The 22,016-nt window shown below is 40.7% G+C and overlaps 1 protein-coding gene across 4 annotated transcripts in view; it reads left to right on the top strand.

The window, feature by feature from the left end:
- The first annotated feature begins 720 nt into the window (after positions 1–720).
- Positions 721–22,016, top strand: part of MAST2 (microtubule associated serine/threonine kinase 2) — a 191,807-nt gene continuing 170,511 nt past the window's right edge. For 2 of the 4 annotated variants that reach the window (XM_032696467.1, XM_032696460.1), the window contains exons 1-2: positions 721–957; positions 20,886–21,033. In XM_032696467.1, coding sequence (XP_032552358.1) covers positions 790–957; positions 20,886–21,033 — 316 coding nt within the window. In that variant the 5' untranslated portion in view covers positions 721–789. The remainder of the gene's footprint in view (positions 958–20,885; positions 21,034–22,016) is intronic. The other 2 variants (XM_032696459.1, XM_032696461.1) reach the window with 1 other exon arrangement.

A 22,016-nucleotide genomic window follows, 5' to 3' on the forward strand; every position in this document is an offset into this window, starting at 1 on the left:
GACGCAATCCTGCGCCACGTGCTCTGGGACGACCCTGCTTGCGCAGGGAGGTGGGACCAGATGAGCCACTGCGGTGCCTTCCAACCCGAAACATTCTGTGATTCAGAGTCAGGGAACGACAGAATCACTGAATGGGTCAGGTTGGAAGGCACCGCAGGTCCCCCTCCCAAGCAGAGTAGTTCCAGAGCACGTGGCACAGGATTGCATCCAGACGGTTCTGGACTATGTCCACTGAGGGAGACTGAGATTCTGCGGGGCACAAACGCTGCCCTCACGCCGGGGTGACACTCCCGCACGGTGCATCCTCAACCCGCGCCTCCCAGCCTCCTCCTGCCAGGCAGCCCTGACATGGGCGCAGAGCCCGTGCCTCACGGAGCCGCCCGGGTAGCCCGTGGCCGGCGGGATGTCCCCGAGTTGTCCCCGGCTCTGCCGCGGCTCCGTGCGCACCCCCTCCTCGCCCCTCGGCGGCCCCGCCGCCCTTCCTCCCTCAGCGCCCCCGCGTCTCGCTCCTCCTCCCGCGGCTCTCGCGATAGCCGGCGGCGCGCGGGGCGGGGGGGTTGGGGGGGGGCGGCACCGCGGCGGGCGCGCTCGCTGAAAGGCGGCGGGAGCGGGAGCGCGCGGCATGTCCGCGCCCGCGCGCCCCGCGCGCAGGTGCCCGCGGCCGCCGCGCCGCCCCGGCGCTCCGTGACCGCCGCCCGCCCCGCCATGGGCGCCCGCCCGGGCCCCCGCCGCTGAGCGGGAGCAGCAGCAGCAGCAGGAGGAGGAGGAGGAGGAGAAGAAGCCGCCGCGATGAGGAAGGGCCGCTCTCGGGGGGACAAAGCGGCGCCGCCGCCGCCGGCGCGGAGGGAGCCCGGTCGGGCGGTGTCCGGCAGCGCGGCGGAGCGCAGAGCCGCCCTGCTGGGGGGCGGCGGCAGGAAGGAGCCGGAGGACTCCCGGGCCGCGGGGGCGCCGGAGCGGGTAAAGCCGGGACGCGGGGCGGGGGTCGCGTTGTTATGGAGACGCGCCCCGCGTGGCGGGGCCGCTGTCCCGGGCCGGGCCGGGATCCCGGCGCGGGGAGCGGGCGCGGGGCGGGAGCGGCGGCGGCGCTCGGTGCGGCGGCATCCCCCGGGAATCCTCGCCCGCCGCTCCCGCAGGTTGGTGCCCCCGGAGCAGGGAGGGGTGGCGGCGGTGCCGTGTCGGTGCTGCCGGCGTGGCGTGAGCGAGCGAGCGGTGCGGGAGCCGCGGTGCGCCCGTGAAGGAGCGAGGGAGGATGCGGTGAAATCGAGCCTCTCTTACGTGCTTGCTGGTGTTAACAATTACAGAATACATCTTTCTAGTAACCCTCTGTAGGTCACTCCTAGTCGCGGCGATAATTATGATGCGTTTCCCAGCGTTTTTTAGGTCTCAGTTCCAGAAGTGGTTTATTTAGCAACCATACCATGCCTTTGCAGGTACTTGAAAATGCGTAGGCTTATTACATGTGAGAGGGTGTAAATTCAATATATCCTCTTTTCTGTTTCATCCCCCCAAAAAATAGGATCCACTGATTCCTGCTTAGGGTTTCTGGGTGTGAGATACTGAAGACATCCTAACCCAAAGTTTAGGATCGTTAACACTTTGTTTTGGTGTGTTTTGATATTCCTAGTTTTACGAGTGAGAAAAATGAGGGATGACACTTAGCAGTTTAAAAATGTAGGTGATAATTAATGCTATTTTTTTTTTATTTGAGGAGTAGGAGGAAGTGTCACAAGTATGAAGATTCCCAGGATTCAGTAATTCATTGCTTTGTTTTGCCGTATTTTGGACAAAAGCGAAAAACTAGGTTCTTTGTCAAAAAGGTGTCTTAAATTTACGTTGTTGCCCAGGTTCATGCTATTTTAAAAATAATTTCTTAGTTTTTTTTTTTCTAGGAAAGCTGCATTACATTGCCTTCAATTATAGGAGATTTGTATTTTGTCTTTGAGTAGTATTTCTCTTGAATATATATTTCTCAGACTGGGCCCTGGAAGAAGAGAACTCTCTTATTTTATTCTCTAGTGCCTCGTTAATCCAGGTGGTTGATAGATAGATGCTGCTCCTTTTGATGTTTATCCCTTCCTGGAACAATTAAAGAATGCAGAGATCCTTATTCAGGAAAAAGAAATCAGAAGAGGCGACTTAGTACCTTCCCAGTTGTCCATTAAAGGAAGAAATCTGTAGAGTTATTGCTAAATGCAATGACAAGGTGTTTGTTGTACTGTTGTGCTGTTTTGAGGTGTTGTTTGTGACATTGACATGGAAATGGAAGGAAATTATTTCCATTCTTGGTAGTTGTGAGCTGAACTTACAAATCAGGCACACAGAACATGCCACCTATCTTGCAGTCTATTGAACACTTGGGAAGCTTCACCAAAACAACATCAACACTACAAACCTGGGAAGGCTTCAAATTCAGAAATGCTGGGTTTTTGAGATGCACAAGGCTTTTTAATGGGACATAGTGCCAGTTTGTTTTTAGCTTGGGTGCCTTGACTAGGACCTGATGTGACTTGTAGGAGCAAATCTTTCCGTGCTGGAAGGTATTTGGTGTGATGGAGTCTTTGAGGAGTTTTTCAGCTAAAGTTAAGAAGACTTCTACCCATCCTGTCTGAGATGCCCTCCAGCCTTTAAGGAGAACCCGTCATCCCCTCTCCCCTTTTGTCTTTAATTTGATGTTTTGTAAATGTGGCAAACAACTGGAAATAAATGGATATGTTGGACAAATATAATAAAAGGGACAAACTCACAGTGTTTCTGTCTTTAATATCAACAATACAGTATTTCTTTAAACATCCATTGGTGATAGTGTGGATGTGGTAAAAAGGGCCTTCTGAGATGCAGAAGACAGCATGATACTCCATTTCCACTGATCCAGCTTGTAGCTTGACAAATATTTCCTTTGGGGCCACTTCTGATTTAAGTAGCCCAGTTGTTTCCAAGCCTATAACGTGCCCTCAGCTGTGCCAGTGCAACAGTGTGCACAGCTGCAGGGAATGTTCAGAATTAAATTCACATTTCTTTGTTTGCTGTACAAAGTTTGTGGTTGGGAGAGGCTAAGCTACTCTAGTGTTGAAGGAAAAAAAAGTCCTTATCAAACTGTGACTGCAACAGTTAATCATGGTACTGACCTTTAGGCCTTCAAAAATCTGGTCCTTTGCTGTGCTTTGCTTATAGTTCCGATGTACATACGATTAATGTCTTCACTTTTTTATGAGTTACATAAGAATGTAAAAATTACTGTACTTGGTCACATTAAAGATCCCTCTCACCCAGTATCCTGCCTCTCCCAGCTGCCAAAAGCAGATGCTTGGAGAAGAGTATAGTGTGTATTGAGGAAATGCCTCTCCCAGCCTCCAGTAATTTGTGGCTCACAGGTTTCCGGAACTGGAGGTGATATTTGTTTTTAGAGCCCCCAGTGTGTTTTTTCTTCTGTGAATTTGTCCGATCAGTATTTGAAGCCGTGTATGCTTGTAGCATCCACAACATCCTGTGGCCGAGTTGCAAGGCTCAAACACATTTTGTGTGGAAAAAACACTTATTTTTGTTTATTTTTAAACTTTCTGCCTGCTTGGTTTCATGCCTTGTTTGTTATTTCTTATATTGGAAGAGGCAGTGAAAAAGAGAATCCATGTTATTCTGCATGGCTTGTGGGTTGATGACTTTTTCTTTCATTTACCATCCCTTGTTTGTGACTTTTCCAGGGGTGTTTTAGAAAGAAGTGGCTCTATTCCTTTCACTGCCCTTGCTGCATTATTTGCATCTCCTGCTAATGTGTTCCTGATTGGAGACAGTGATGCAGGAATTGGAGGAACAGGGCTGAGTTACAATAAACAGGACTGGCTACAGTATTTCAGTGTATGCCACCCTGTAAACTTCTGCAGTATATGGGGTTTTATTCTTTAATCTTCTGCCTGCTTTTTCTTGATGGTCATTAAGCAGTGAGTTGGCACTTCTGTGGAACTATGATAATTCCACAGTTACTCTTTTAAGAGGTATTAACTAATTAAGAATCTGTCATTGTCTGTGTAAATTTAGATTTTTTTTTTTAATATTGTTCCTCATTTACCTACATTTAATTTTATCTGATACTTTGCAGCCCACTTGAACAGTATCATTAAGGTCTTCTTCAGATCTTTGGCCATTGCTTTTGCAACCTTGAATAACTTTAAGCATTGTGAGCAAATGCTGTCACATAAGTGTTAAGCCTCGTTGCTAGATTTTGCTTTAAAACATGCAAGGATCAACACCTAGAAAGGAGTCTTCACTTTCTAGAAGAGGTGACTATAGGGGGTTATGATGGAAGTGTACATGGTTATGGTAGGTCTAGAGGGGGTAGGTAGAAGAAGCAGTTGCTGTATGCTACTATTAAGTGAGGGCTTGGGCTTTAAATGAGGTAGATCTTCATGCAAAAGGCAATGCATGTATTTTTAATTTTTTCCCCCCCAAAGGATGTAATAGATGCAAAAATCATTCAGAGGAGGCGATTAGGAGCAAAGATAATTAAATAGGCAGATGGAATCCACCTGAGGAAAACACCTGAGATTAACTACCAATTAGGAGAATACTGGCATTGGGCAAATGCCTGATGCTTCCCTTTCCTTGTCTGTAGGGAATGTCTTTGCTATTTTTACAAGTTTTTTCTGCCTGAAGAGTGGGTGTTAACCTGTCCCTAACAAATCTAAATCCTATCTTCTTCTGAGAGCAGGGGGAGAATAAACGGATAGAAGGAGAGCTGAAGTATAGTGACAGGTCTAGGGGGATGAAGGTTGAGAATCAAAAGAGTAAAAATAGAGAATATTGAGCACTGAGTATCCCTGAATGGCATTTCCTGCTCTAAAGGCATGCAAGGAGCTGGTCAGTGGTACCCAGGGGTGCCTTGCTCAGGGATGTGACAAGATGAGGGAACAGAAACAGACCTCGTGCTTGTCAGCATTTTCCCCTCACTTCCTGCGGCTTCCAGCTCCTCTTGCTGTGGATGGCCAGGAAAGGATTTATGAGTAAATTCCATGACTTTGTGGTTTTGTTGGTTAATAAGAGGTGAAGGGGGAAACAGTAGCAGAATCTCAACAAGCAGTCCAAGGGGCTGGTAGAGGGACTGCAAGTTGTAGAGGGAGGATTTTGGGCTGGACGGACCATTTGTCATATATAAAATTTAACTCAGCTGCTGCTGCTTAAGAGCTGGACTGAAACATTGCCAAACCTGGAGGCTCCCCTGCTGCATTTCTGTTTGTTGTATGGGAAATGTTCAGCTGATGCCAACAGAGTATCTCTAGTTGTAAGTTTTGATGTGCCTGAAGAAGGGAGATCTTTTATGTTCCCCAGACAGCACATTTAGTAATTTCTGCACTGGATAGAAAGTGTTTCCTGAGCTTTGAACAAGGTAACTCACTAACTAACAATCAAATCATTTAACAATTACAGTCCCTTGGAACTGTAGTGCTACAAATTTTCTGAGAGTAGTAAAAGTATTCCTTTTTCTCCACCTGACTTTGAAACTTTGTAGATCTACAGTGTCTCCAAACCAAAATGAGTTGCTGAGGTTATGCAATGTGATTTCCCCACGTGTGCTGTTTGTGGAGCTTTTGTGAAAAATAAATTAAAACATCTCTCTTAGAAATTGATCTTATCTTAGCCTTAGATCGTGGTGTGTCTGTCACCTCTTCTGAAAGCTCTGCCAATGTTTAATTATTCCCGCAGTTAGAAAACTAAACGACATCTTATTTCAACACGTGTTTTGTCTAATGTCCAACTTTCAGCTGTGAAATATGCCTATGCTAGCACAGGCAGTAAAAATTCTCTACTATCTGATCTCTTTTCCATGTAGAAGTATTTGAAATGTAAAAGCAAGCTTTGCTTGGAACAGAAGACACGGAGTCCTTTTGCTTCTAGAACTTTGTGCTTTCCCCCCGCCCCCGATTGCTCTTGGAGTGTGTGCCAAAAATAGGTAGTTTTCTGGCAGCAATCTGGAATAGTGTGATCACAGACAGGGTTGCTTCTACACTACTATTTGGTACTTGTCTTTTTACAATTTTGGGGATTGCGTTTCCACACTTGGGTGTGTCATCTAAGAGAGGGTTTTGTAACGTTATGCATATGTGGATATTTCTACTCCATACAAATCATGCAAATCGGTCCAAAAATACTTATAAGCAATAGGTTAGAAAGCTTATTCCACCTTTCAAGTTGCCATTATACTTTGGTTTTTTTTTTTTTTTTTTTTTAAATTCTTGGAAGGAATAGCAAAGGATCTTTTCCACTGACTTCTCACCCTGTTCCCTTTCTTTTTCTGGAAAACAGTCAGTGACCAGCAGGGAGAAACTGGCCAAACCCCAGAGTGCTACTCAGATTTATTTTGTCTCCACAGCTGCAAAGAAGCTGTTCCTATGCTTTCCTTGCTGCGTGGCAAGCCTGGAAACTGAAGAGATCTTTTTTTTTTTTTTCCTAATCAGAACTTCTGGGCTTCAAGTATAATAAGCATTTTCTCTTTTTTCTCTTCAGGTGCCATCAGTGCTAGTAAAGACAGTACCACTGGTGTGATGAGCCCTGTGTGTAGACTGCAGAACAGTTTGGTGGTCTTTGGTTGTTTCTACTGTGAGTCTTCCCTTTTGTTTGATAGGTGAAGAAGAAAGCTTTTTTATTTCAGTTGGCACTTTGCATCTGAGTTTTCTCTACAGCTCTGTCTCTCAGGTTGCTGAACAGAGCTGTGTTGCAGCTACTCAGCCATGGACCCTGAGTCCTGCAACGCTCAAACATGTTTCTTACAACTTCATATCAAAATCTACAAGCTGGGATGAAACTTAATCTGAAGGAGATAGAAGTTTATTTTCAAAATATAAGTAAATAAATAGAATCAAATAGGCTTATTTCTAGCAATGCAGATCACATTTGCAATCAAGTGTAGGTTTTACTGTTCACAGTTACAGATTCCATAAAAGCAGGTATAGATTAATCATAGCCAAATACATTCTGTAAACATCATTGCCCCTTTCTTATCAAGGGAGGGATGGAGTGCTGCCGAGTTCTAGAAGATCAGGAAATATCTGTTCACATAGATGCTTCTGGCTACCTGTTTTGGGACATGGCTGTTGTTGGTGAGGGCTGATTTTAGGGTAATTGTGTCCTGTGCCTGTTTTTTCAGGGGAGCTAAAGCAACATCTGACTTTATTAGCCATAGTCTTGCCTCTCTGAGTCCTGATCTGGCAGCAATGGCTCCTGGCAACCTGTTTCTCTGAGTTCACTTGTTTGTTCATGCTAATGTTTAGAAGTGTGGGGGACTGAAAAAGTGACTGAGGGAAAGAGTCATCTAAAAGCAGGCGAAGGGGAATAGAGTCAAGTGATGAATTCTGCAATGTGCTTATTAGATAATAACAGAATTGAGCCAAAAGATTAATCTAGAAGCAGACAAAAGGGACATAGAGTCAAGTGACTGATTCTGTAATGGGCTTGTTAGATAAGAGCAAAGTGGCACCAAAAGGCTGATGGCACTTCTCTGGCCTGATAGAATAGAAACATCTCTTTAAGTTGAATGTTAATGGACAAAACTCTTCTGTGTAAATCAATAAGTAGGTAGGCATTGCATCAGCAGCTTAGATGATTCAGTTTGCCCATGTGAGATTTCGATTTCCCATCACAAGTGAAGAGTAAGAGCAAATATTTTGTATTAGTCACATAAATTTCATATCTTACATGTTAGAATAGCTAAGCAGGCAGTGGAGAGACACAGTGCACTGCATTTCTTGTCCAGAAGCAGTATAGAAGTGAAAGAGCCAAGAGAAGTCTTCTGTCAGCTTTGGTGCTTGTGAGAAGTGCAGTGGATTATTGTAGATATGATACTAGGCATTTATTTAAAATAAAAGTTTTTTTTTTAAAGTCTTCTTTAATTTTTATTCATGGAAACTGAGTAGCTGAAGCTAAGAAAGCAAGTGAAGACCACCAGGTTAGTGAACTGTTTGAGACTAAAACAAAATGCTTCATCACTCAGCAAGACCTTGTTCCTCAAAAACCACAGCAGATAAATGGACAGGTCATATAGTCTCAATGATTTCATTTCCACATCAAATAATGATGTGCTGTGGTTAGTGTATTTTTGTAGTGATGTAGTACTATTTGAAGCTTGGTGAAAATGCTGCTCTTTGGAGGAAGAAGCTGAGTCCATGGACACTCCAAAAACTTCTACCTTTTTACACCTGTTTCAGGTGAGGAAAATGCACTTTTTTTCTTTTTTTTTTTTTTTTTGGTAGCATGATAGATGTCACTCTTGGACATAGGAAATTGATGCTCTGTGATATCTCACTGTAGTAGAAAGGTCTGAAGGCTTTGTTTGGTGTGTAATTAAGTACCTCTGAAATCAGCTTTAAAAAGGCTTTTTTGTTTTTTACTTGTTCTTCCTCTAAGGTATGTTTATTGTGAGTTACTTTATCTAACTTTCAACTTAGATCCCACAAAGCCTAAATCTATCAGAAATTATTTTCAAATGTTCTATTATAAATACACATTACAGTGCAGCGAGGAAAGAGGATTCAAGGCTGAAAACACAGCAATGATTTGAAAATGTAGCTGTCTGGCTTGTCCCTTTTTTCGCTATTTGAAATTGCTCTGGTGTTAATGGCAGTCCATGATGTACATGGAAAATAGGATGGTGCTGTGTTTCTTTCCAGGAAAAAAATCATATCTTTGCCTTTGGAACTCCATCATAAATATTTTCACTTTCTGTTATACATATAGTAAATACTTTAACAATAAAAAATGTTCCAAAACCTTTTGGTTGGTCTGGATTTTCATGAATGCAAGACAGCACTTCAAAACATTCCATCCACCTTTTTAAATTTCCTGAAGCAGGTGGCACTGCTGAGGTTGGACTGTGGGGAGTGTAGGAATAGGAATTTTTGAAATATAATTTCTGATTCAGTTTCAGTCCACACATGTTTTTATCTGTGTGTATAGGAAGATTTTCTCTAGTGTTTTTTGTTACATGGTGTGACAAGCAGTCCACCATAAACATTTTCAGCAGTATCGGAGCCAAAATAAGTTATTTAATTAATTGAGTGACACTCGGATTATTTTTTTCTTGACCTTTGCTGCATCATACTGTATTATGAAACTCTTGTTGTAGGTGCTTGACATCTCAGCTTATTCTGCTAATAGTAAAAATACTCAACAACAGTCAGAATAAGAAGCAGTTCAGAGCACTTCTGGAGTGCAGATTCCATTAATGCACATTGTGCAAACACCCATCAGTCCGTTCAAGGCAGATTTCCAGTAAAGTTTTTGCTTGTAAGAGGCTCATTCTGCTAACCCTAACTTCTTGCAGTGACTGTGAGCTGTCTTGTGGAAATAAGCTCAGTGTACACTGTGTGCATTTATCACTTGGATATGTTAGCTGCTGGCACAACAGGATTGAAAAACAAGCAGCAGATTCTGTAGGTCCTGCCATCCCTGTTGATTTTTCCCTTATTGGATTTGATGGAAGAGTTCACAGACCAGATTGTCTTTCATGACAGAAGAGGAAGTACAGAAAGGTTACAATGATAAACAAGCACTGGCCTCAAGCAAAGAGAAAGCAGCTTTGCTGAAGACTAAATTATGTGTGCAGTTAAACTCAAATTCGAGGCACTTTCCTGTGTTTTCTTAATCCAACCAACCAAAAACTAAGTGCAAATGGTACATCCACTGAGGAGTGAGGGGAATTCAGTGCTGTCTGTTGGATAAAAACTTGAGAAAACACTGTAGCTGCATTTCAGGAAGCTTGAAGACTTTTACGAAATGTAGTACTTGTCAGATCGATTAACTGGTGCTCAAGCATGTTTTCCTTTTATCCTTTGAAAATACAGCTGTCATGTTTTGAGCTCAACAAGAATGATTTAAAAAAAACTAGTTCTCTAATATATTGGTTTTCCAATATGCCTTTCTGGTACTTTGTATAATCAGAACTTGGTGCTGCTGCTTATGCATGCTGCCTTCATCACTCTCAGGGTCATACACATGCAGAAGGACTGCACAAACATCTGAATTAGACTCTACAAATGGTTTAAGTGTGGTCCTGTGTTTCTAGGAGGACTGTCTTCCTGTGCATGTTGATTTCTTTTAGCAGGGCCTGTTGGGATAGGACAAGGGGAAATGGTTTTAAACTGAAGGAGGGTTGATTTGATTAGATATAAGAAAGAAATTTTTTGCAATGAGGGTGGTGATGTGCTGGAACAGGCTCAGAGAGGTGGTGGATGCCCCATCCCTGGAATTGTTCAAGGTCAGGTTGGATGGGGCTCTGAGCAACCTGATTTAAAGATGTTCCTGCCCATGGCAGGGGGGTTGGATGAAATGACCTTAAAGGTCCCTTCCAACCCAAACCATTCTATGATTGTATTATTTCAAGTTATGCCAGGTATTAAACTTGAGGTTTGCTTCTCTTTGCATTGAAGAGCATACAGCTCACAATCATCAAATTTCATTTCTCTGCACTCTTTCTTAAAGTGCAACTTGTCATTACAAACCAAGTACACAAATGGACAAAACTGCATAGATACCTTTGTCCTTCATGGGGCTTTCAGAGAATCCAACTTCACTAATGCAAGCAAAGTGTTAAACTCTAGGAAAGGCAAAACTGGAAAAGAGTGTGTAATGGAGATTTGTGGTGCTACTTAGGGGAAAAGTGCAGTGATAGGTAGTGAAATAATTTCGTGTCTCGCCTTGTTTTTTTTGATGTTTGTTCTGTTAATCTGGTAGTTGCATGTCCTCTGTTCAGTGAGGACTAGATGAGGGCTAGGAGCAGTTCTTCTTATGATTGTATCTTTTGTCCAGTTTTATTGTAAAGAAGCTTTTGTAGTGCCCCAGAGCAAGGCAATGTCATCTCAAAAATGGAATAACTAGTAATTCTAGTAATTGAAGCAGGTTTATTAGTCACTAAAATCACACCATTCAATCTTTAGTGTATTTACAAGCACTTTATTATCATAAAAATAACATTTCAAGATGGAGCCTTAGAAAAGACCTTTAAAAGGAAACGAGGTGGTCAGAACTGATGTCAAGCGTTCTGGACAGCACCAGGAGACCAGAGAACAAATGAATAAATTATAATCACTGTTTTAGAGAAAGCTTATAAATGAGTCATGGTTACTGCAGTGACTGTAGGCATTTAGATGTCTAAACATTCAGGCATAGATGGATGCAGTGACACGTTAGTAGTAACTGTGCCCTTCTCTCTTTTATTAATTGACTTAAATTGGACCTGTGCAATGTGAAGATGGCAAAAATACACGGTGCCTGAAAGTTAAATGATGCATTTCACTGAGTTACTCCTATTTTCTTTGACATTTGCATTTACCCCCAGTTTTAGGACAGAGGAGGATCTGTTTACAGTGTTGATTTGCCAGTTTAGCAGACACTTGAGCAGAAGTGTCTGCTGACTCCAGTCTTTCAGTTTGAGCTCAAGGCACGGTGGTGTTCATAAACCCAACAGTTGGGCATTGTTTTTGTTCTCGGGCACAAGGGAAGAAATACATGTCTTGTCCTTGAAAAAAATTTGGCTTTTGTTTCTTTGTGATGGAATTGTATTATGCTGCTTGGTGCGGAGAAGGTTTCGTGCCAGATTGTAGAGTCTCCATTTCTTTGTGCAGCCACTGATAAGAATTGTGAATTAGTTTATCTTTGCTGTTTAATGGGATTTCTGTTAAGAAAAGCTAAGGACTGAGCAGTTGTTGAATTTCCAAAGGTTGACTTAATTTTGTGCAGCTCTAAAGCCATTTGTAGTTTTATTTACAGTTTTATAATAAAATATTTTTTTTTTCTGTTTCATATATGCAGATCTGCTATTGAGTTTGAGTGAGAACTTGTTCTCAGGGAAAATTTGTTCACATAAGTGCTTCTTTTTTTTTGCTCTGAATTGATCTGCTTTTCTCATTTGTGGTAGGAAGTGAGACGGTTTCAAATGCTTCATGGAAACAAAAATATTGATGCCACAGGATTGGAACTTTCACAAATAAAATATTTTTTTTTTTTATACTGCAAATGAAGGTCTTTCACTATTACTACTATTCAGGTCATAGCTGTGATACATAAAAGCATCCTGGGCAAAAAAATTAGTGTGGATGAAGTGGATCCCTGTAGTGCTTTTTGGTTTCATACTTTGTGAAGTGAGTACAGTTTGAGTGAGCTTTAAAAATCACAATTGAGTCTCAAAATTGTATTATGTGTCAGTAAGTAGTCATTGAATGTCGAATTAGAAAAGCCCCTTGAAGTCACCTGAGTAGTTCTTCACCAGAGTGGAGTTACCTTTTTCTTTTCTTTGTAGGCAGCTTGATTTGAAACAAAGCCTTGGAACAGCAGCTGGGCATGGATTTCTTTCCTCCAACCCCATTAATCTTGTGATAGTTTTGTTTTTTGGTTTTTTTTTTTTTTTTTTTTTAAGTGCTATATCTCACAGTGGACCAATAGAGACTTTTATTTGGGATTGTACTTCAAACTTAATGATTCTTAACATTTTTCTTTGGAAAGTGCTCTCTTCAAAACAAGATTAGAACTCTGCATTACTAGGAAATAAGTAATTTTTATACAGTATGCACACTGTTATTCTTCGCTTGCCAAAGTTGTATTTTCAGCTTTTTCAGTATTTTAGTTTTAAATATATTTTATTTGTGCCTTAGACATAGAAAATTCTATATTGTTTTGGGTTGAGAGTCAAATGGTAATGCAGGTAACTTCTCAGTTTTTTGAAATTTGACTGGGAGATTCTGGTCTGTAATGCATAAAATCAGGTGAAACTCTCTTCCATGTCTATTGCTATGAAGCAATTGTTTGTTTATATAAATTGAATGAACTATTAACTTATCTCTAGGTCTTGTTCACTTCCTCCCTAGAAAAAAAAACAGAGGGAGTTTACATTCCTAATGAAAATTACTTGATTGTAACTTTGTTTATGGGCATTAAACAGAATTTACACACATTTAAGTGGGTATTTTATGTTGTTTTGCTCTTTCTCTGTGAATGAGACAGTGAGACCATGTTTGTAATGTACACAAAAATAAATATGTTTGGAGATCTGAGAGCTCACTCCTTGGAAAAAAAAAAAAAGAAGCATCAGTGTTGCAGGGAATCAAGGTGCCCTGCAGAATGCTCTGGTAATTCTTTTTATAGCCAATATGAAATCAGAGGTCTCTTTGCCTGCACAGCTTAAAATACAGCTGTTTCTGCTCCTTGCCTGGTTCCATAAGCAGTTCCCATTCTAGTCTGTGTCACAGCATAATTGTAATAAAAGCTGTTAAATTCAGTGTTTTCTGTGTAATGAATATCTCAATAAATCTTTAGGAAAATCACAAATGAGAAAAGTTTTGGTTTGCTGCTGCTGTGGATTGTGGTCTTTAGCAAATCTAAACATCCACCTCTATTTAACTGCGTAAAGCCTAACAGACAAGAATAGAGAAGATAAATGAGTGTTTGATAATGCACAGGATGCTCAAGAGAACTTGCAGTAATAGTAGTCAGTGGTGTTAGGAATATTACATGCTTGGCACATCTTCTGAGTTTATTGAAAGAAAATCTTCAAAGAGAAGGTGTTACTGATGTCTTATAAACCCAAATTTTATTACAAATCGCATTTTTGGGGGGGTCATATTTCTTTTAATCCTTGCAGCAGATGAGTAAGAGTGGTGAAATATAGAGTTGTTCCTGTTTTGTTTTATCTGGCCAGAAGTTAATTTCCCTGCTCTGTACATCCTTTTAATGTTTGCAATACTTGTGGTAGAAGACCAGTGATAAAGGAATGATGTGGCCTTTAATGTGCAGTGTCTTTGTTCAGACTGGTTTTGTTGTCAGTGCAACTACTGAGCAACGTGTGGGGTTTTGAGTCTTGATATATTGATAGTGGTTTCTTTGAGCTTCTGAGAAATTTTGATACAGACTTTAGAGGCTCTGTTGCTCTTTCTTCTCTTGATAAAATTCTCTTGATAAATGCTTTAGGCATTTACAAGCTGAATTCAACAATTACTCTGCCCTTTTGTCTGTTTAGGGAGATCCTGAAGCAAGATCGAATACTTTGTTTAAGCCATTGTGGTGTTGTGTTTTCATATAAGGACCAAACATTCAAGCTCATATCATTTAATCATCAATTACCTTGCCTTCTAGACTGTGGTTCCATTAGGAATAAAATGATTCTGCCTCTCAATGGCCCTCAGAAAGGGACTAATAAGTACACAGTTGTAAATATTTACTTTTTCTTTTTAACAAGCTTTTAAATGTGTTCCTGCAACTGGGACACTTAGCAACAAAGTTAACACCACCGACTTCCCTGGTGAAACATTAAATCTCCTCAGCCATTAGTTCCAATCAAACATTCCTTGGAGTTGTTTCCTGAAGAGCTGTGATGTAAAAAAAAAAGAATATTCTCATTGGAAGAACAAGATAATGAGGGTGTATCAGATAGTATAGGCTTCTGATATTGGAAGGAAACATTCCTTTTTTTCTTATTTGCTTTTAACTGTGGGATTTTTTTTTTAATACAGAAAATTTTAAACTTGTAGCTTTTCTGTCACCTGTGTTTAACCTCAGGTGAGTGCACAGAAGTATTCAGAATGGTAAATGTGTGCATGATGTGCTGAAAACCATCACTGTGGCCAATCACACTTGGCTTTGCAGTCATTTTGAAAACTTAATATTGACACTAAGTTAAGTTTATATATTCACCTTTGTAGCAATGTTGGGATTTATTGCAAAGTTCTTCAAATAAGTCTACTGAAGAGAAAAATACTGTAGAACTCTTCTGTTTTTAAAAATGATGACACTTTTGTATAATGTAATACAGTCTGTAAAGCTTTTCTCTCTTGTTGGTGTCATAAACTAATATATTCTAGCCCCTAAGAGGCTGTGTTGATTTAATGTAATTTTCCTTGATTCTGCTGTCTCTGACATTTTTTTAGGGTGCTGCTGGCAAGTACACGAGTCAAGCAGAAACAGTTAAAAAGAGTCTTAGTTGCAAATACTTATTTAGCCTACAATTTTGGTCACATTGGGGCTCACCTCAACTTCCTGGTGAACTGCTGGCCCTCTTCCCTAAATATGTAATGTCCAGACTAGAAAGTTAAAGCAAATTTCAATGCTAAACACTATAAACATAAACACTATGATTCCATTGTGCTAATTGCAACTTATATAGGTAGATATTTGGTTTTTGATCTGTTCTCTAGGCCTTTAATTTTCTTTTTTTCAGTGTGTTTTAGAGTATATTACAGCAAGCCTAATGACAGGATCAGATTTATCTTCATTGAGGGCATGAAAGATAAGGTTATATAAAGTGATGAGGAAAGGCTGAGGAGAAAAAGAATGCTTCTCAGATATGCACACAGCCCTGACACAATAGGCTTTTATCTTTTAAAGGACAAACAGTACTGTGTTAAAAAATAGAAAATGCAGCTTTCAGTGTTGACTGTTTTTGTTACTTCCAGAAAATTGAGAAAATATCAAGCTACCCTTAAGTTACATTGCTCATTAGTTATCTTCCTTACAAGATGGGCTAATAATAGGGGATCTTTTGCCAATTCATTGTAGTTAAATTGTCATTATTCCTTCAAACAGTTTGCTAGAATTCATTTCCAGATGACCTGAGGTTGTTATGCTCATTAGGCTTAAAAAAAAGATTTCTCATTTTTCTTATTAATGGATTAGTTGTTCATAGAAAACTTTTGTGTAGATTCCCCACCCCATGGCTAACAGTTTAACATGTTTTGACCTGCAGTCATGAATATTTTTTAGTCACAGCTGAGTATTTTTGGTTCTCACAGAGATCATTAGGAAGTATATATTTTTAAGTTAGTTATAACACAATTACATGTAAGGAAGTGTCCTTTGGATGATATTGCATCTCAAATGTAGGCCATAAAGACAGGGATTAAGAAGTTTTCTCCAAATATTGATCTATTGCTGATGTATCAGGCCCACTGGGTGATACTTCACTTGGCAGTCCAAGGAAAACACATCCACACTTGCAGTATTCACCTGCCATTTGTAGATTAAGGACCTGTGCTGTGCTGAGCTCCTGCAGCACCATTAGATGAACAATGGGGAAACAAAAGAGCCTCTGAAAACCTTTGTCATGGTATACTGTTCTTTTATTTCCTGCTTGAATTGCATGGAAGACTTTCCTTGTGCAGTGGAATGGAAAAAAATGACTGAGAAGGTTCCCCATAGCTGTATTTTGAAATGACCAGATCAGGAATTTAATATGGGATATTAATGTGATCTTGCACGTCAGGAGCCACGTTTGGTTTCTTGTCTTTTTGTCAGCAGCTATTGTTGCAACCTGTCTGGTTTTCCATCTAGCTGAGTGTGATAATCCCAATGGGAGATTTCAGGCAAGAGAAACACATTCATGTGTTATTCCAGTACCACAACTATTTTAACACTTCTTCTGTTCAAGTGTGGTGAGTTACCAAGTTGAAAAATGCAGACTCTTGCTGTTCAGGAAAAGCTTTGGCTGTTTTTCTTCATATCCTGCTATTTCAAGTTACGTGAGCAAATTTTTATGCACCTTTGTAGGGACTGATAGGAATAATCTTTGCCCAGCAAACCAAAATTGTGACTCTTTTATCTTCAGCCCTAAGCTTTGCAGGATTCAGCTGGCTGCTTGAACCTGACTTGTGGCAAAAGCCACAAGCCCAAAGTAAATTAAGTTCTTTATCACCTTTGAAAAGAAATTAATGGAGGGAGGCTCACAGTCCTTTTCACACGGTGTGAGCAAAGTGTTTGTTACGTGCTTACTGATGCTTTCATCTCTAAAGCTGTAAGGATTTTTTTCTTTTGAAAAATGGAAGCAGAGTCCTTAAAATTATGGCAGTCTGTGCTTTGTAATCTACACTCCAACCACTTGCTCTGGTAGTCTAATTTAGTAGTTTGAAAGCTTGTAAACAAGATTCTATCACTGCAAAGAGTTTCTTTATTCAGCGATTTGGAATGTTGTGTAAGATTTTTGTGTTCTTTGTATGCATTGCTTTGGGGCAAGGACAAGGAAAAATCTCTTCCTCTTGTTTTTTTTTCCTTCCTTGTTTAAGAGTGGTAATGTAATCCACTGCTATTTCTATGCAATTCATCCATGAAGTGCAATATCAAAGCTGGGTTTTGATGGATGAGTGAAATAAATTGCAGTCTTGTGAAAGACAACTCTATTGTTTTCAAGCTAAAACTTTCCCTCCTCATTGTTCTGCTGACACAATATGGGCACAGCTCTTAGAAAATGAAATTTTAAACTGGCTGTGATGTACTTAGCATTTTTTAAAACAGAACAGTGTCTCAGAACAGTGCCTTTTTTTTTTTCTTTTTTCGTATGTATTTGAAGAGTGAGTTTAACAGTATATAAACCTGCACAATGTGATTGGAGTCCCTTTCTTCAACACACTCAACACCTACTTAGTCTTCTGAATATTGCCCAAGTGTTTCATGTGCTTAACAAAAAAAGAGTTTATGAGGAAATTCCCGTATGTGATATGTACCAGATCTATCTTGTGTAGAAGACAGCCTGGATTCTTTGGTGATTGTGGGAGGCTGTTACCTTTCTAGTGTTCCTTTCATATCTTTGTGGTACAAGGCCTGGTGGGAAGGAGTTGCCTAAGCTGGGGACAGCTGTTGAAGGAATTAATTTTGAATGGAATTCATGTTTTTGAGAAGTAGCATATGCCATTGGGTTGAGCTGAAAGGTGTGTGTAGGCAGGGTGTTGTAGCTGAGCAGAAATTGTGGTAGGAGTAGATGTGCCCTTCAGTGTTGGTGCTCCACGTGCTCCTTCAGTTGGGGAACTTCTGATTATCAAATCCCCAAAACTTGTGTACTGTAACTCAAGAAGACATATTGAGAATTTGTAATTATTTTTGCCAATAAAAAGAGACTGCATAGAGGGGAAAGGGTAGGGAAGTGGGCACATTCTTTGTCTGGTAGGGGTATGTGAATGTCTATGGGTAGAGAGAGAAAGATGTAGAATACAGAAATTGCTAGTTACATGACTTAGAGTACTTTTGTTACTGACTTTAGTGCCTTTCCTTACCCTGGTGCCCCAAGTGAATGAATGTTCTTATTCAGTTGCAGCTCACTGAGGAGGATTGGTGAGATATATATTTGTGTGTGTTTGTGGGTGTGTTGAAGGGAAGGTGAATGTGCACCTGAGGGGGACAAACTAGAGCAACAAAACAAATAAAACCCCAGACCCACTAACAAATACCCTCAATACCTTGAGCAAAGAAGTCCCAGTTAGAGCACTTATCTTCAAATTAATCTTAAAATTTTAACTGCTGTTGAGTATTAATACAATAAGCTTAAAATTTGTTTTTGTACAGTCTTCTTGGGTGCAGATGTATCTGGGGAGTGATGGGCAGCAGCCAGGTGGGCAGATACCATTTCTAGTGGCACCAGCTCCTCTGTAACCACCCCCTGCCCTCTTCTCCCCCTGCCCCAACTCAGCTGAACGTGGCAGAAGAGCAGCTACAGTTGCTGCATCAGCTCAACAAGCAGGACTGTGCTTCCCCTTCCTAAAGGGATCTACGTGAAGTGGTGGAGACAAGACAATCATGGCAATGGCCTGTGCAGGTTGAGAGTGGGGAAAAAAATCTGACTTTTCCAGGAATTTATTAGAGCAGGCTGTGGGATGACCAGTGGTATCTTGTGCATGGGGCCTTTAAACATAGGTGAAGTTTGGGGGAAGTAGCTGGATACTGAGGAATGCTGGGAACATTTGTTGGAATTGAAACATAAGGAGTGTGAGAGGGTAGGCTGGACCAGGTTTTAAAGTAATTTGTAACCTGGAGTGCCCATGGTTTTTAGTTTGGTTTTTTTTTTTTTTTCTTAAGGTAGGATAATTTCAGACTGTCACAGGTGGGAAACACGTGCTATATTTTAGACGGTCTGGGCATTTAGGACATTCTATATTAAAAATGTGTGTATGTTTCTGTATGTTTTCGTACAGACATGTATACATATGTAACCACCTTCTGCCATCCCAAACAGAAACAGCAAAGACTTTCTGCCCTTGTTCTCTGCAGCTTACAGAGGGGTGCTGGGGTACAGCTAATGTTGCAATTTAAAATGACTTACCTTACTCCCAAGTACAAACAGAAAGACAGGTCGCTGTCCCTTCAGCTCTCCAAATGACAGAAAAGCAGAAGTACAGGCTGCTGGAAGTGAGGGAATTCAGTGCCTTTGTGGGAGAGGTCAGAGACAAATGAAAATGTGAGGCTCTTTGCTCCAAGATGCATGTGAGGAGCCATAAGATTAAACCAGTTTTCAGCTCGAGCAGTTTTCTCTACCCCAGGTCACTTGTTTCTGAGCCTCTCCCCGCTCTTGCACCAACACAACTGTTTGCAGCTGTGTGGTGAACTGGGTAAGTGAGGTGACCTGTTTTGTTACCCAGGTGTCTCTCTTGATCTGGTTTAGACACTGTGGCGACTGAAAGTCTGACTGTAACTAGAGGAAGAAATTGTATCTAGAGCAGCTTGGGAAAGATGCACCATTGAAGTCAATGTGGAGCAAAGCATTGCTGTCCCTCAAACAAATAAAAAAGTTCTTTACTATTATGAGGTGCCAAAAGATTTCCTGATTAGAAGGAGACAGGGTCTACGAAAGGTTGAGAATGAGTGACTCAGAGCTGAATGAGAATTCTGTTTCAAATCCCAAATCTGGTGTTTTTTTCCCCATGAAAAACCACTTTATTCATCTCCCTCCCCTCCCTTCCCTTCCCCTTGAGGTTTTTAAAGTGTGCACTCCTGGTCTGGATTTGACAGTGAGACAGAACACTGCAGACTGAATAGATTTGAATTAATGGCTTTAGAAATAGATTTAGACTGGAATCTGCAAATTTTAATTAAAAACCTCTACTAGTTTTTGATTTAAACATGATTTAAAACTATGTTAAATTGTGCGGTGACGTATCACACAGGGGAAGTTTATTTTCTGCCTCAGATGAGATTTTTATGTGGATAAGCATGGCTTGAAGTGCTGTATAGCTAATGAGAGGCATTTGAAATAAAATGGAGCAGTCCATTAAGACACGTGGAATGTTTCACACTACTGCAGAGAAGGGAGAACTCGAGCAGTTCCTCTGTGTGGGCTGTAATGGAAAGTGTCACATCTTCAAATCCATGTCTGATAGCAATGCTCATAATTCTTCTTTGGGTGTGGAATGAGAGTTTGACACCTCCAGAACAATGAAATGCAGGAGGAAAGCACTGTGGTTGTGCTTCACACTGTTCTGCCTACGCTATTTTGATTGAAATTTTGCTCTGTGCTGTGAAAGGAATTCACGTGTGTGGGAGTGTTTCTGACAAATACATGTCTAATTTTGTTTGTAGTAATAACAAAGACATTGCACAAAAGGATGATCTCTATCCTAATTATTATTTAGTTATACATGTGGTCTTCGTAGAGCTGCAACTTATAATAGGAGTTTTAGGTTGCAATAGACATTGCAACAGTTTCTTTATAGGTACATTACTCATAGACTAGATGGAAAAAATATTCAAGAAAATTGGAGAGAGTACTCTTTGCTTTAGCAGGAAATAGCTTTAACCAAAGCTGAGCCTGTTTTCTTGGTAGCCTTTTTTCCTACATACTGTAAGAGAAGAGAACTGCTGTAGCATAATTGCTTTTCTCTGACTGTTATTAATGATATTCCTTACAGCAGTAGTGTTCAAGGACCATAGCTGACTGGGATGTTGTGATGTGTGTTCCATGCAGATATGGGGCACCAAAGAGGGGGATTTACAATGTTAATTTTTTTGGGGTTTTTTTTGCTTTGTTGGTATGTGGGGCGGGGCTTGTTTGTTTGTGGTTTTTAAAACATTCTCCTTTATGTTTTGGAGACTGTATGTTTCAGACAAGAGATCCTGAGCTGTCTTTAACAAACTTCCACTTGTTTTTCTTTCTGCAGGAGATGATAACGGAGTCCACTCCGCTGCGTTGCAGGAAGCTCAGCAATCCTGACATCTTTTCATCTGCTGGGAAAACCAAACTCCATCGTCAGCTGAGTCAAGATGACTGCAAGCTACGAAGAGGTAGTTTGGCAAGTTCTTTGTCAGGTATGCCATTTTCTAAAAACAGTATTTGTTGGCGTTAAAGATGCAGCATTACTTGCTGGCATAGCAATTGTAATAAAAGATACTGGTAAGTCACCTCTTAAAAACTAGAGGTGACCTCTTGTCGGCAGGGCATCCAAAACTTTACGTAAGAGGAAGATGTGGAAAAAATATTAGTAGAAAAGAGTGAAAAGGGGAGTCTGGATTTGGACTAAAATTCTGCATATGGCCCAGTGAAAAGTTAGAAGCTAAGATTTAATGGGCAAAGTTAAAAGAATGGAGTGGTGAAACTTTAGGCAACACAGTGATGCTTCCTTGCCCCTTTTAACATCAGCAGTGAATGTAAGCTTGCTTGCTTTGCCATATTGTTTCTTACTGGAAAACTGACTTTTACATCAGGTTCAAATTACTATTTAGTTTCTTTTTGGCTTCAAAAGCACTGTGATTCAAAATAAAAACCTTGCTTACTGACTAGATGTTTTTTCAGGTTGTGTAAAGTTTGGTTTTTTTCTTGTGAATGCAATATTCAGCCCTGTCAGAGATTTTGGTCTGTCAGCTCTAGAACCATGGAGTGAGCATAGGCTAGTGATTAGCCAAAAAAAATAGACCAAGCTCAGAAGTGTTTCTTTTTTATCAAAGGCTTTATTTGTGGGCGAGGGCATAGTTTTACAATTGTTTAAAGCTGATATCAAAGTTTGTGATGCTGGAATTAGAGCTCAGGGAGCTGCATGATCAGCCTAGAATGAAGTGGCTGATATGCCTGAATGCTGCTGTTTTTGTGTAGGGTTAACTTGCAGCCCATTTCCTCCCTAATTAGGCTGACTGTTTGCCTATTTGCATGTTAGTGCAAGAACTAGAAGAGTTGAAAACTCTCAGGTGGGAGGTGAAGAGGAAGAAGGTGAAACCACCCTTTTTGGCATCAGCCTGGACTTACATGATTGTGAAAATACATCCAGTCCTGGTCCCTTAGTTTTTTATCAGAGGAA

The sequence above is a fragment of the Chiroxiphia lanceolata genome, chromosome 9 (assembly GCF_009829145.1).
Source record: "Chiroxiphia lanceolata isolate bChiLan1 chromosome 9, bChiLan1.pri, whole genome shotgun sequence".
Taxonomy (NCBI): Eukaryota; Metazoa; Chordata; class Aves; order Passeriformes; family Pipridae; genus Chiroxiphia; species Chiroxiphia lanceolata.